Below are 15,303 nucleotides of genomic sequence, written 5' to 3'. Positions count from 1 at the left end.
GCTTATCTTCTTGGGTTGCTGTCGTATGGCATCAGTAAGGTGTTCATATGGTAGTCTGATAGGAAGAGTTCAGAGATGCTGCTTGCAGTTACTGTGAAACAGGAAAGGCATCCATGAGAGCTTCCTCCCTACCCACTCAATTTCTGTGATTTCCTTTGGGTATCTCAAAATAGTGCTTAAAAAAAATGTAAAATCCCAAGTGGAGGCAGTTTGCTCGTGGTTCTGCTAAATACTTAATGGTGGATGATCATCTAAACACACAAGCAGTTTCACTGGGAGCTGCAGACAGCCAGTACAACAGAGAGCATTGGATAGACTTCAATTTAATAGTTAAACTGTGCACTTTGTTTACTGTAGTAGTAGTAGTCCACTGTTTATATATAGTTTACTAATATCTCAGAGTTTGCTATTCAGCTGCTGTGTACTGGGAAGGAACTTTAATGCTTTAAAGCTAGAATTAATCCAGTTCTAAAATGAATCTAGATCTTGTAGAAATATGTACTGGCTTGGAGGCCATTGTATTCATTGTGGTATAGCTTGACCTTGAACCACTGATACATTTCTGCTGAGCAGTAATGCCAATGACCTTGCAAATTTAGAACATACTGATGCTGCTAGGACTTCTCAACTACAAAAAAGAATTATTTCAAAAAAAGTATGAAATACCATTGTCTTTTAATTTGCTTTTAATATTTGCTTAGGAATTGATTTTTAAGCTAAAGGTGGGTGGGTAGGAAGGCTTCTGGAGCTGGATTTTGTCCACGTGGGAACTTGTACAGGTATACACAATTTAAAGCTGATAAGCTTAACAGCTATTTAGCTGCCGGTGCTGCTTGATACAGAAATGGCATTAAAAATGATGAACAGTACTGCCATGAATGATAGGGTCATTAAGACTGACTTTACAACTGAAGTGCAGAATGGTCATTGATGGTCTTTGAGTGCTAATTTTCTAATATGCTCCTATTTTTACCTAGCAATAAAGAAAATGCCCTGACTTCAGCTACTTGTGACCAGCCATGCATGCTTCCAGTTGAATAGTAATGGAACTTCCTTTGTGATCAATTACTCTCTGTGTTGATGTTACTATTTACAGAGCACTGAAGTGTGTGGCACATCACAGGGCAGAGGCTGACTTCCCTTCTCAGAAAATTAGAGATACATCAACTTCTGTGTTAGGAATCTTTATCTTCTGTTAAAAATAGCAGGCAAGACTACTGAAATGTTGGCAGGCATCATGGCTGGCTTGCTTCAGGCCTTTGAGTCCCTTGTTTTGTCTGTGTTAACCTTTGTGTAGGTTCTAGAACAAAAAAGGGAAAACATGCTTGAAAGGATAATTTGACACTATTGAAGCTGAAAGTCGGGCTGTATTTTATAGAGGTATAGTATTCCAATCAAATGTATTAAGATTGTAATTAAGCTTGATAGACTAGAAAGGCATGTGATTAGCATGCATGCTAAAGTGGTATTTTTAGTGCTTGTTTTTTTTAAATCGGACATCAGTGTTGATTACTTCTGTGTTATGCCTGATGTGCATTAGGCAGTATTAAATAGTCTGGGCTTCTGAAACAGGAAGATGATAGTAAATAACGTAGTTGCCTAGAGTATTTGCATACAAACTGTAATGTCATTGTAGTTGAACAGAGCATAGGTTTGAGGAAGGGAAAGGTGTGAACTCCATTTGCTTATGTATAACTGAAAATATGAGTTAGACCTTCTAAGTTGCCACTGATTAAGATGTATTTTGATTTGGAGATGATCCAGTTTGTGTATGTGCATTGATTGTGAAATGGACTTTGCAGTGATATCTGTGGAAAGTGTGGAGTTTCAGATTGAAAGAAAGAAAGAGTAGGTGGATAATTAGTGAAGACAGACTTTTCTTGAGCTAGATGTTTCATAGCTCTCAAATGCTTGCGTAAGCTGTTTAGTCCAAGGTTGATCACCTTGTTAGTAAGTTACTCTGAACCAAAACTTTTCACTGTTTACATCTATGGAGTGTCATGTTTTATAGATGGAAAAAACCTCTCCAGAGTCTGTCTTTTAAAGCATGTCACTATTGAACTACAGAGAATCAGGAGCCAGAGCAGACAAGGGGTTTCCCTGGAGGTGTACGACTTGCTGGTCACACTGTGACCATTCTTCCCTGGTTTTTGTGCATTTTTCAGTGGACTAAATTGGAGGGACAGTACTGTATGGTGTCTCATGCGAAAGTAAAAAGCTTAGAATGATGTTTTAAATCGGTGGTTCACCCCACTTCTTTTCCTTCCTCCCTCAATTTTCATTTTTTGAATAGCAGTCTGACTTTTGTCTTTCTTTTTCTATGAGCTAGAAGTGGTTTGGGCTTTTTAGATAATGTCATGGGACCACCACTGCCACCTTTCTGGTGTGGTTTTTCTGTTACGGTAAAAAATACAGACAATTGCGTGGCATGTTTGAGAGTCACGCTACTAGCTTGTTTTATTTGTACTGCAAGGATATTGAAGTGTACATGTATGTGAATAGACTTAAAAGGTTTCTGCAGTGGTGTTTGGCTGTACTGCGTTCTGGGGATAAAGAGGAAAGCTTGACCTGAAGAAACTGTTCAACACACTGAAAAAATCAGATGCAAAATCTGATTGAAAAAATTACTAACCTGAAAACGATCTTGCTGTTTCTTGATCTTTTTATTGAGGTTGCTTTTAGTCCTTGTTCAGATGAGAACTGCTTTAGGCTGCTGTGGGCTATACCAGCATGAGGATGCTTTTAGGGAGGGTTTGTTTTTCACTATCCATTTTCACTGTGTGGGTGCCTTGAAATAAAAATATTACTGTGCCTTGCCCAAGGAAAATGGGGGTGGGGGGCAGAAAGGTGCTATTTCAGCTGTAGTCCAGGGTTCAAAATTTTCATCTTTAATTAAAACAAACCGCTTGGATGTCATGTGCAAAGGTGCTTGTATCGTAGCACTGTTGAGCTCAAAGGTTATGAAAGGTTTAAGGCGACCACTACAGTCTTTGCTCTCTGTTGCCATCTTGGGGTGAAGACTGACAGAGATTTCTGGGAGAGGGGTGAGCAGAGTGGTGCCACAAACGCATTCAGTAAGGTTTTTGAAGTACAGTGGGTGCTTCTGTTGACAGTTCCTTCTGTATTCGAACTGGACTTCATTTAATTCTGCTTTTCATGGTAATTCAGGAATTGAAATAACTTAGGTCTTGCCAAATTAGACTGTGCGCTAAAGGGAAGCCTTTCCAAAGGCAGAACAAGTATAAGTTCGTGGGGGGTTTGGGTTTGGTTTTTCTTTTAAGGAGGAGAAAGTGATACTGAAACTTACTCTTCTTCGCTCTGGCAGGTTTTCTTCACCAGTGGAGCGTGAGAAGTAGAGGCTGAAGATGAGTGAGCTGGAACAGTTACGGCAGGAGGCAGAGCAGCTGCGAAATCAAATCAGAGTAAGAATTGCTAATTGCTTATTCTTCATGATAAAGTTCCTCTTTTAAAGGAATAAAATGTGAAGATCGCATCTGTTACTTGCTCTTGTTAAAGTTGTACAGAGCTTGAAATATTTTAGGGATATTTGTTTAAAAATTGGAAAAGTAAGCCATTGGTCTGATGAAATGCACTTATAATATGTCTTGAACATAATGTTTTATTTGCTAAGAAGTTTGCTGTGTTTTGTTACTAGGGGTGTATGTGTCTGCAAATTTTTTATTTTGGATGTAAAGGAAATAAAAACAAAACCAGAGCAGCAAACTGCCAGAACCCAGGCATGACTAAGGGTATTGGAAAAACTTGTTTCTGGCTAAAGGTGACCACTGTGCTGCCACGCTTGATAAGCATGCAGGTCAAAGCATACGGAGTGCGAGAGAAAACCTTCAAGGGGTGGATGTCATTTCTACAAGCCCTATTTCTTTGATTCCTGTTGAATTTATTTTTTGAAAACGTAGATACCCTCCGTATGTGCTCATTTCTTATTGAAATTACTCATTGAAAATAAACCAAGTATGAGATCTCATGCCCAAAACCAGTTTAGCAGAAATCTGTTGCAACGTGCCTGCGTATTTCTGTGATGCAGTTCTCTGTAGAAAGAAAAGTACAAAGTATAATAAGATCTTCAATGCCTGTTTATGCTTCATCAAAATATCTTTTTCCTAAACATGAAGCATTCATAAATGTGATTTATATGGGAATGCCATATTTGCAAACATTCCATCGGCTCAGGCTACAGGTTTCCTAGAATATTTTGCATGCACACTGACTTTTCCAGCATGGCATCTGCTGGCAGCAGTTGTTTTTATGGTGGTTTGCTGCTTAGTGCAGTGGATGTCAGGCTGCTCGTTAGCATCACCCACACGGTAAACACCACTTTGTGTGGCAGTAGTTGTGCTGGGGACAAATGTTGTTTTCCTGGCTGCTCACTCAGTATCATCCAAGGGGAGCTCTGTGTCCCGTTTTCACTTAATACACTGATGAAAGACAAGCAGGGATCAGTCAGTGTTGTGGCACTGGCTACCCCTTCTTGCAGCTCTGTAGTGGAATGCAAATAAATTTTAGTTTAAAATATTTTTTCTTAAATTTAAGCTTTATTATGGCATTGCACAAAGATACGCGTAATTTTTCAGTTCTTCCTCTGCCTGATGTATGAAGGCTTTCTCATTATATTATGTTGGGGTGAGCCAGTTAGCCTTAGTTCAGTCTGAGTAATCAATCAGTCTAGTTCTATGCAAAATTATGTTGTGTGAAGAAAGAGATACCAAGGAAGTAAGAGAGCTAGACTGTGTTGCAGGAGTGTTTGGGTTTAAGTTTTAGATCATAAAAATCTGATTGTCTCTTTGTATAAGGACTCAATTTTGTGGCTTTGGGTTGATTCAACGTCTCCCTTGTACCTCTGTCACTGAAAGTTGTAACTGAATCTACACAGATGTAGCTGAGTAACCATGGTTATTGCCATCGGAGTCTTTTGGCTCAGCATTGGCAATTAGTGTTTACCTTTTTGGATCTGAGTGCAGGCTCCCGATGACTTAATATTCAAGAAACTTTCTGACCAAATAATTCATTTCATATTGGTATAGGTGATTATTTATCTTGCTTATTGTGCTTATCTTCACACAGTTTTCTTTTATAAATTGGTGTGTTGTACGGGATGAATAACAGGATAGATACAGGATCTTAAAAAAAAAAATAGGATTTTAATTGTCTAGAGTATCAAGTGAGCTGGGAATTTTCAGGAATTATTGTTGATGCATTCCTAAAAAGAGATGAGGTCAGCAACAACACCTGATGTTTTACAGATAGCAGTTTGCTGTCGTAGCTGTTCACAACTCTTGGGGTTTGCCTGTTTTTCACTAACAATATAATCACAAAAAGTCAGCTTTGTGCTTAAGAGTGAGGTCGGGATAAGGTTGTACCTGCAGCTTCCTGAAGCAGAATAAACTCTGATGCATAGCTTTCAGGTTCCCAATAGTCTGCTATGTTTTAGGAATGTTTCATGATTATTTTTTTCATTTACAATACCTAGGTGATGCAGTACCTTTGCCTCCCCATGCAGTTATTACAGCTGCAGCGCTGTTCACAGATATGCTATGCTGGAGGGATAAAGTAAGGCTGCGTGAAGTTTTAGTGCAGGAAGTTTGAAACGTCAGTGAACAATGATCTGCGAGATAGCAGACGGCTTTATGGTCCCTATTTCTGTCTGTAATAAGAAACTAAAATAAATATAAACCATAATAAAATTCTGATGTAATGCATGTCCTCACTTTGAGAATTGACGTTCAGGATATGATTTCTGGAGGTGTTGTATACTTGGTCCAGTGTCATTTGAAATTGAATGACAGTTTGAACAAATAAAGACACTATATTTTAAAAACACACATAGGGTTTGTTTTTGATAAAAATGAAATCCTCAGTGTGTGTGCTGGGAAATCGTGGGAGCTGCACAGTCCACATGGAGTGCACAGATTTTTCTCACAAATTCTACATTGTCTAGTGGATGAACTGAGAAAAATCTACAATTGTGTAGACGAAGGTGCTTATGTTATGACACTGATGCGTCTGTGCCCCCGGCAGGGGGTTGGAACTAGGCGCTTTTTAAGGTCCCTTCCAACCCAAACCATTCTGTGATATTAATGATTCTGTTATGATGATTCATATGTAGAAATGACAGTTACAATGAGAGAGTTAAAATAGCCTGCTGAAACCTTACTTCTCCTGCAGCTTTGCCAGTCGCATGGCAAGTTATTAGACAGCCTCAAGTATAGGTGTTGCTAATAGCTCTCTGTTTAGAAAAATTGCTTTGTTTTGTTCAGTCTGCATTCAGAATTCATTTTATGTCAAACGTCTTCAAGTATTTCAGCTAAACTAAACAAAGTTGTTTAAAACACAGTGTGTTTCTTCCTGTGGATGAAATAAGTCCTGAGCGCTAGGGGATTTGCTGCTTTGGTATTTTAAACCCCTCCTGATTCCAGACGTCAACATTTTATAAATATTTCTACAGTTCAGACATTTTAAAAATAAGTTGAGATGACTTAATCCATTCTCAGGCTTGTGTTCTGGGAGGAAAGCTATAAAGGGTGGTCAAAATAAACATGCACTAAGATTTGTTAAAGTTGCAGTGTCAAGTAACTCTCCAGCAGCAGCTTGAAAATCTTTAAGATCCCAGTCTGAAAGTGTTGGTGCAGTTCCAAACCGTGTTGAGTAAATGTTTCCGTTCTTCCTCTCAAAGAGGGCATTGCCATCAGTGCACAGATTGAATGCTTTCCTGGGACGGGGGACACACAGATTAGTGGTGAAGGTGGCCATCCATCCGTCATTTGTGGGGGGCCTGCTTCACTGCTTACAGCAGTTGGAAGGTATTTGGGGGAATTACGGGGAGTTAGAGGGGGTCCTACAGCTGATCCTTCAACACTGCTATTGGTAGTTTTATCTTTAACTTGTGCTATAGAGTTCTTGTCTTAATTTTAAGCCAGTTATTTTAAACCATGCTTCTCAGAAGTGGTTGCTGACTGTGTGCCTATTTATTTGTTTTTCTGGAGCCTGAGTTGCCAGGGTGTGCTGTAGTCACAATCGCAACTGAAACCAGGTTTTGCAAAATCCGGGTGTTGCCTTTGTCAGGTGTCTAATCTGTTACTGTGATTATACAAACAAAAGTGAAGTCTGTTTTCTAGGTAAGATTGAATAATATGCAGAAGTATGTCATATGCCCATAGAGTCTGAAATAATGAAAAAAAGACAAGAGGATCTGCAAGGAGACCTGAGCACCATCCACTGCATGAAATGAATGAGGGTGTTAGTTGACTGGCTTTTATCTTGGTTTTGTATGAAGTGCATCAGCAGCTGAAGCTTTGGTTAAGCCTGCTGTCTGTCCTGCTCTCCAGGTCTTGCCTGTTAATTTTCATCCTGCCTCTCTAACTGGCATCATCACACCTGTGCTCATAGAGGGGTTAATGCAAGAGTCTCCTGTAGCACAAAGCTTGCTAATCATGTATAATATGTGCTTGCTTTTTTGGGTGGGTCAGTTTTCCCCTTGGTGCTGAGCACACCCTGAGCAAGCACATTGACAACAGGGAAGGAATACAGGGAAGAGTGTAGCTGCTGGGACTTCAGGATGGGTCCAGGTGCCTTTGAATCACATACTCTGTAGAAAGGGACTCCAAAGAAGGGCATGGCCCTCCTTAAGTCCCTTTTCTTCTGCTACCACCCGCTTAGATTCCTTGGACAATAAAACATTAGGGTGACAGGAAGGCATATTGGCATGCAAGTTGTTGGCTTGAGGCATTTTGAGTGTAGTGAAGTCTAGCTTAAGAGTTATTTTTTTCTTTAGACACTTTCAGTTGTTTGCTCAGTGTTGCCTTTTAGATTGAAATTGTCCCGTTCTTTTGTTGCAGGATGCAAGAAAAGCATGTAGCGACACAACTCTTGCTCAGGTACGTTCTTGATTCTGTGCATAGGCTGTTACTTGATATGTAAATAAAAATCCATACAATTTACGACTGTAACATGCTTGTGCTTAGCAACTGACAGAATAAAGTGAAATAAGCCTTTGGAAATGTCCTGTGTATTTTTACAGTTACTTAAAAACAATACAAAACAACCTCACCAAAAAACCTCCAAAACAAGTAAACCAGCCAAAAGCTCCAGCCAGTCAAAAAACACCACCATCGTAATGGGTCCTGCTTCCAGTTTACCTTTTAAATAGAGTGTGTTTATTGTGTTTAGTATATTTAGAAAGACTTAAAGAAATGTCTTCTAGCTCTGTTTTGGAAACAAAAGAATTCTGCATTTAAAGTTCTGCCATGCTTTGAAAAGTAGCAATGCAGTAAATATTGGAGGATTATCTTCCACTGGTTTTAATTGAAAACTTTCAGATTTGATAATATGAAATAGCTTCAATATGACATGGCAGTATTTTTTAAAAACTTTCTGAAGTTTTAGGTACACCCGTTGTGAACTATGTTAGTCTGTATTCTGTAAAATTTGTTTTCCTTAGTGTTGCATGGACCTAATTAATCCTGGGCTGTACACTAGTATCCTTTAGGTTTTGTTTTATGTTGCATGCCAAGATAGATTATTTTCTATCAGAGTTCAAATGTATTTTGTTATCTTGTATATTAAAAATAGTTCTAAGTATCTCAAGGGTTGGTTTTATTTATTTTTAGATCACAACAAGTCTGGACTCAGTGGGTCGAATTCAAATGCGAACAAGGCGCACACTTAGAGGTCACTTAGCCAAAATCTATGCTATGCACTGGGGATCGGACTCAAGGTTTGTACAAGTGACCCTTAAACCTGCACCTGAAGGGCTAGAAATCAGAATGTCAACTTCAGAATTAATACCAGGTTTTGGGAGCCATGTGCTTTGGTATTGGTGCCATTGCAGAGGGTCACAGACCACAGCTGTAGTGGGGTTTTTGTCTTTAGTTATAGTTCACCTTTTTGTAGCCAGTGAGGATTGCATAGTGGTAACAGAGAAGCCTTGATTGAAAAGAGAGGTACTTTGTGTGTTCTTACCACAGACGTTTTGCCTTTTCCTTCTTTTAGTTTTAACTATGTTCTTTAGGTTTACTTAAGCAGAGGAGGGTATGTGGTGAGGCATGTTTTTGGAATGGTGGATATTGTATTTTCCAGGATGTTGAATAATCCTGTAATTTCTGTGATAACAGAAATTTAAAAACTTTACAAATTTTATTTCATTGAAAAAGATCCTTTTGTACACAGTGGGGAAAGTTACTTAGCTTCTAGGAAGGAATTTTACTGTGCTGCCTTTACAGTAACTGATGGTCAGTTGTTAACTGATGGTCAGTGCCTCGTGGCCAATTCTCTGTCTTGTAGTCCAGAAAGAAATGCATCCAGAAAGAAATACATCTAGAAGCTGCTCTCAAAACAAAATTTATTTTCCCCTACATTTCTTGTTTGTTTTTGTGTAGCTGTGTAGTTAAAATATTAGTATCTGAAAAATAAAAGCAGCTGCGGAGAGTTCATAAAATGTGTTTTTGGTAAGTTTAGTTTTGTCCATTGTTAATTATGAGTTCCTGTAGACATGTGATTCTTTGGTCAGGTAACGTGTAGACCTTTGCAGATTTTTTCCAGCATCATCTCCCCACTCTCCAACCCCCAAAGAAAAGCAGAGGGTAATAAAGAAATGGTGACCTTTCTGAATCACTTGGTAATCATGCATGATGTATGTCTGTTTTTAGATTTTGGGGGAGTTTGTTTTATATTAACATAATTTATTTTATTTTATTTTTAGGCTACTAGTCAGTGCTTCTCAAGATGGAAAATTAATTATTTGGGATAGTTACACAACAAATAAGGTAGAGTTATTTCTATTCATAATTCATGGACAATGTGTGTGATGGAGGGGGCTTGTGTCTGTTTTCCTCTATGGTGGCGATGCAAAAATGAAAAGAGGCAGTCTTTTTGTAATTCAGACATAATCTTCTTTTTCCTTTCATGACTAGCTGGTTACTAGTGATATGATGTAGGTGGTGTCTCAGAAGCAATAGTTGTAGGTAACACGTCACATTTTCACTTTAAGTTGCTAGTGTGGTAGCTTGTGGCAATTACTCTCTGCCTGTGTGGTGTTGCTTCTGAAACTCATTTGGTTTTCAACTGTAGAAATGCACAACCTCAGAATTTACAAGAGAGCTTTTGAGGGCAGAGAAAGGAGATAAAAAAAGACAAAAGAAAAACCTGTTAAATGAGGAAAGCTTAGGTGGAGTGTGGAGTGGTGGCCTGCTTCTGTAAACTGTCTGTGCTCTATGAGTACAACCATCCCATTTTATAACCTATAGTTCTGTAGAAGAACTGGATAAAGAAATTTAAGTAGAATAAACAAATGTTGTAAATGCTTATGTTTAGAATAGCTTTGCTGTTACATAATGTTGTACTGAAGTTCTGTACATCTACTGTGGAGCCTACTGGCATTTTTCATCCTGGTATGTATGTTTGTTTAAAAATGAAATGAGTTGTAATATGTTGTAAAATCAAAATACTGAAACTTATGATACACAATCTACTTTGTGTGTTTAATCTGCTATAATTCACTAACTGATGTGAATGACCTCAGTGAAAAATGAAAGCTGACATGTGACTTGGCATTCATGAGCTCTGTCTCTCTGAAGATGCACGCCATCCCTTTGAGATCCTCCTGGGTGATGACTTGTGCGTACGCACCATCTGGAAACTACGTTGCCTGTGGTGGATTGGACAACATCTGTTCCATATACAACTTAAAAACCAGAGAGGGCAATGTGAGAGTGAGCCGAGAGCTGCCAGGGCATACAGGTCAGCCATATTCTTGCTTCAACTTTGTTTTTTTTATTGTACTGAATGAAACAATCTCAAAGTGAAGTGCATTGTTAACTGTGAAATAGTTTTGTTGGTTAGAGGCTAGCTGTGGAGAACTTCAATCATTGCTCTTGGATTTTAAACTTCGGTTATTACTCCTGGGTCCGAAACTAACATAAAGGTTTTGGTTTTAGGTTACTTGTCCTGTTGTCGCTTTCTGGATGACAACCAAATTGTCACTAGCTCAGGAGACACCACTTGGTGAGTTTTTCAGCTCTTGTTGCCCCCTTTTCCCTCTATTTCCCCCCCCTGTTTTTTTTCTCCTCCCCCTCACCCGTGCTCTCCAATGCCTTAGTTTGTATTTACAACTTAAAACTCTTCGATAAACCACATACACTGTGTTAATGTTGTCACTTTATCTGCAGCGCTTTGTGGGATATTGAAACTGGTCAACAGACCACCACATTCACTGGGCATACTGGTGATGTGATGAGTCTCTCCCTAAGTCCGGATATGAGGACTTTTGTTTCGGGTGCCTGTGATGCCTCCTCGAAGCTTTGGGATATTCGAGATGGAATGTGCAGACAGTCGTTCACAGGGCATGTGTCGGATATTAATGCAGTTTGTGTAAGTGATCATTTGTATTTCCACATGGGAAGAAAGGGGGAGGATAAAAGCTGTAGTTGCATGAATTCAGCTTATTGTCTACTGGGGTGTCTTGATTTAAAATCAATTACTTTTTTAGGGTGAGGTCTAGAATTGTATATCTAGTTTATAAATTAATTATTACTGTTATCTGTGATGTCTTGAAGTGTTCTTGGAATACTTTCGGCTAAGTTTTTATTCAGTAACTGAGACCTTTTGTTAAGCAGCAAAGTATGGAGGAGTGAAACTTCTTTGCAGTGTGGTGATGTGTTAAAAACTGAAAATTATAGATAAATGCAATACACTGACAGGGAGCAAAATAGCCAAACATCCTCATCTTAAAGTTCTGTGTTGAGCAAAAGTATACTTGATATTTTTTTGTTGAAAAGAGCTTTCAGCAAAATACTCTGGAAGGCAAAGTTTAACTCGGTACTTACGTTGAATATTCATCCCTGGAATCATATTATAATATTTATAAACTGGATTATATTTCCTCTCTGTCATAGTAACACTATGTTCTGATCTGCAAGATACAAGCTCTGATAAATAGGGAATGAAATCTAAGGCTAAGCTGCATCTGGTTTTGATAAACATGAGACATTATAAAGGCTGAGAAAATACCAAAAGCATGACCAGTAGAAAAATGCAGTTCCTATACTTAGACCTGAATCCTGAGATGTGTTGAGCTCTCTTCATTCCCATTTCAATCAATATGGCAGTTGTAAGAATGACTCTGATCTGGAGTAGGTTTTTTGGAAATTGAATTGCTTGCAGTCTAATCTCCTGGCTGAGTGAATCAGGCTGACCAGCTCCAGATGGAACATTGTGTTACCATTTCACCCAGGTCTTCCTGGCCCACAGCCAGGATCCACGTAACTGCCTTTTGCTTCATTTTGTAGGAATTAGTTGCATCTTCTTTGATTCCCGTTAATACCACTTGCAGGAACCGTCTGGGTAAAACTCCAGTCATTCAGGTGTCACCAGTACTGTTCCAGAAGTGTTCTGTTGTGTAGCTGGGTATATGCATGATTTTAACATGCAGATTGGGTTTGGGTTTGTTTTTTAAATAAATGATTCTGCCTTTACCTTGTCACCCTGGCAAAATAATCCTGTGTTCTTGAAATAATGCATGGGCAGTGTATCTTCCTGGTGTCAAACTCCTGTCTCTTAATTAAAACTTCCAGTTTTTCCCTAACGGACATGCATTTGCCACTGGATCTGACGATGCCACTTGCCGACTCTTTGACCTACGTGCCGATCAGGAATTAATGCTGTACTCCCACGACAACATCATCTGTGGGATCACTTCTGTAGCCTTCTCGAAAAGTGGCCGCCTCTTGCTAGCAGGTTATGATGACTTCAACTGCAACGTGTGGGACACTCTGAAAGGGGAGAGAGCAGGTGAGGACACGGAACTGCAATGAGCTGAATTTTCCATTTCCTTACCAGAAGATGGATATTCAGGATCTATGCAAAACAGCGAACCAGCTCATTGCCAGTGCTGTTGCTGATGTTACGGAATCTGCTTGCTTCCTTTAAACACTGTCTTCTTCTGGAATGGCATCCTTTTATTTTATCGCATTTGCTTATATCTTCCAGTTCTTACACTGCATTATAGTTTCATGTGTATAATGTGTGGAGTAAATGCTTCAGTCAGTGAAATACTCCTGTTCTTGGCTGTTGGCTATTAGGCATCTGTGTGCTGGAAGATACCAGCTCTTGAGGCTAAGGAACAGCCTCCAAAATTATGTCTGCAGGAAATTTACTTGACTCAAGTGTATGAAATGAAATAATCCAAAATTATACATTTGCAGGACATAAATTGGATTATAGTAAATTACACTAGTCCGTTGGCTCTGGGGACCGTAATTTCCTGCTGTTGGGAGAAGAGGGGAAGTGAACATTTTTAGTCTTTGAGTTAGTCACTTCTGTCAGGATGGGCAGCATGTTCATAGCATAGCTACATCTTTTTCACTTTGTAGAGTAATTCAACTGATGGGCCCTGGTTCAGCTCTGAACCTTGATTTTGCTGCTCGGACTGAAAATCTGTCCTTTTCCTTAAGGGACGTGGACAGGCTGAGTTTTAAGAGACCTGGATGTGGTACCTTGGGAAAGCAGACAAGTGCAAATAGAAGGAAAGCGGAAAGAAAGCGGGAGGCAGGGTACAGTGCTGACTTTCCAATAGCCTGACACAAATACATGGGGGATTGTTGATCCTTTAAGGTTTGCAAACATGAGAAACGCCAGGTAGTTCCTGTATCCAGGGCATTGTCAGGAGATAATCACTTTTGTTTTCACAAGTACTTCATGGCTGAAATTGTGGACAGCATTGTTGAAAGCAAGGGTAAAACAGGACAGAGACTGAATAGGGAATAGGAGGTCTTTGGGGCAGAAGAAGAGAGGGCAAGAAAAATGGAGGCAATATTGTGTTTATGTTTTTCAAAAACCTCATTGTTGGGTTTCTTGATACGGCTGTTGTGATGTAGAGAGTTCTTCAGGGGAAAGAGAAGAAGGATGATTAGAACTTGCAGTACATCTTTTTTAGTGAATTTGAAGACTTCTCTGGGAGAGCAGAGGAACAGCTGAAGTCCTCGACATTCTGTGAATATTAACTTCTATTGCTTCTTCTTTTCCAGGTGTCCTTGCTGGCCATGACAACCGTGTGAGCTGTTTAGGAGTTACTGATGACGGCATGGCTGTAGCTACAGGATCTTGGGACAGTTTTCTCAGAATCTGGAATTAACTGGGAGCCAAACATGTACATTCTCCATTTGAGATCTGGAGAGATCAATGCTGCAGCCTATAGCTGTGAAATAACATTTCTACCTTGTATTTGCAGGTGAAGTTTTTCTATTCACTGATTATTACATAAAAAGGCTTTCTGTAAACTAGAAAAAAAAATCAAGTGAAGAAATAGGGGAGGGGGGAAGAAATCACTGACTTTTTAAAAGGGGCCAGCACACATAATCATGGTGACCGACAAACTAAGAGCCAGTCTTTTCGTTTTTGGTGGTTTGGTTAGATTGTCCTTGAAGGGTTTTTGCTTGTGCTCAGTCTGCTAATCCTGTACTTTTTTTTTTGTACATAACAGAATATACACGTTATAGCGGCCAATCATGTAACATTTGTCTGTATGTAAAGAAATATGTTCGCATTTTTTAAGGAACTGCATTTATAGCTTTGCTTTTAACCCGAGATGTCACTTCCGAGTTTTGTAGTGGATGAACTAGATTGCTGTTATAAATGTTTTTGTGAATTTACTGTAGATAAAGTGAAGCCAATGGTATGTATGTGTTTTTATAATGGAAGGCATTTGAACTTCTGTTTTTTAAAGGCCCTGGAGACTCCCAGTTAATACCTACCGCCTTACACGCTCACTTCTTGACCTGCTTGCCTGTTTTTAATCCTGGGGGTTCCTTCTTCAAGCCAGTGGTTCCTGGTTCATCCATTGGCAGTCATGGCCTCCAAACACCAAGGAGTTAACGCCAGGCAGACTTGCAACAACAGCAAAAATAATTATAAAATAATATTTTTTTAAAAATCCGAAGTATTAGAGCTCCGTTGTTACCGCAGCTTTTCACAGCAGTCCTCGGGTGTGGAAGTCCAGTGCCCTCCATTGCTGTAATCAAGTGGCCGAGTGCTTTTCCTTCTGAGAGTTCAGCTCTAACTAAATGAGGTTGTTTTGACCCATCCTAAACGCTGGCTGACCTGCACTCCCAGACTTACTGGGCTTAGTGCAGGGAGCTGTGTACTTGCAAAGCGTGCTCAATTACCAGTCAGCTGAGAAATTCAGGAGGACTTTGCTTAAATTCTTACTGCAGATTTAAATGTGCAGTTAATTGCCTGTAATCCCCCTCCAAATTAGGGGCTTGCCAAAGCATACCACAACCAAAAGCGCTTGTC

At 39.5% G+C, this 15,303-nt stretch overlaps 1 protein-coding gene across 2 annotated transcripts; it reads left to right on the top strand.

Annotated features, from left to right (window-relative positions):
- Positions 1-3,365: 3,365 nt before the first annotated feature.
- Positions 3,366-14,387, top strand: GNB4 (guanine nucleotide binding protein (G protein), beta polypeptide 4). 2 transcript variants are annotated; one of them, XM_010020771.1, is made up of 9 exons: positions 3,366-3,422; positions 7,854-7,892; positions 8,625-8,731; positions 9,716-9,779; positions 10,590-10,752; positions 10,950-11,016; positions 11,181-11,382; positions 12,585-12,801; positions 14,037-14,387. In XM_010020771.1, exons 1-9 carry the CDS (start codon positions 3,366-3,368, stop codon positions 14,141-14,143), a joined length of 1,023 nt encoding a protein of 340 aa, XP_010019073.1. In that variant the 3' UTR covers positions 14,144-14,387. The 2 variants fall into 2 exon arrangements, with proteins under 2 accessions (XP_010019073.1, XP_010019074.1); XM_010020772.1 differs by lacking the exon at positions 7,854-7,892.
- The last annotated feature ends 916 nt before the right edge of the window (positions 14,388-15,303 follow it).

This window comes from Nestor notabilis, unplaced genomic scaffold (genome assembly GCF_000696875.1).
Source record: "Nestor notabilis isolate BGI_N333 unplaced genomic scaffold, ASM69687v1 scaffold938, whole genome shotgun sequence".
Lineage (NCBI taxonomy): Eukaryota > Metazoa > Chordata > Aves > Psittaciformes > Psittacidae > Nestor > Nestor notabilis.
The sequence above is the reverse complement of the archived record's forward strand: the minus strand, read 5'-3'. Positions and strand labels throughout refer to the sequence as shown.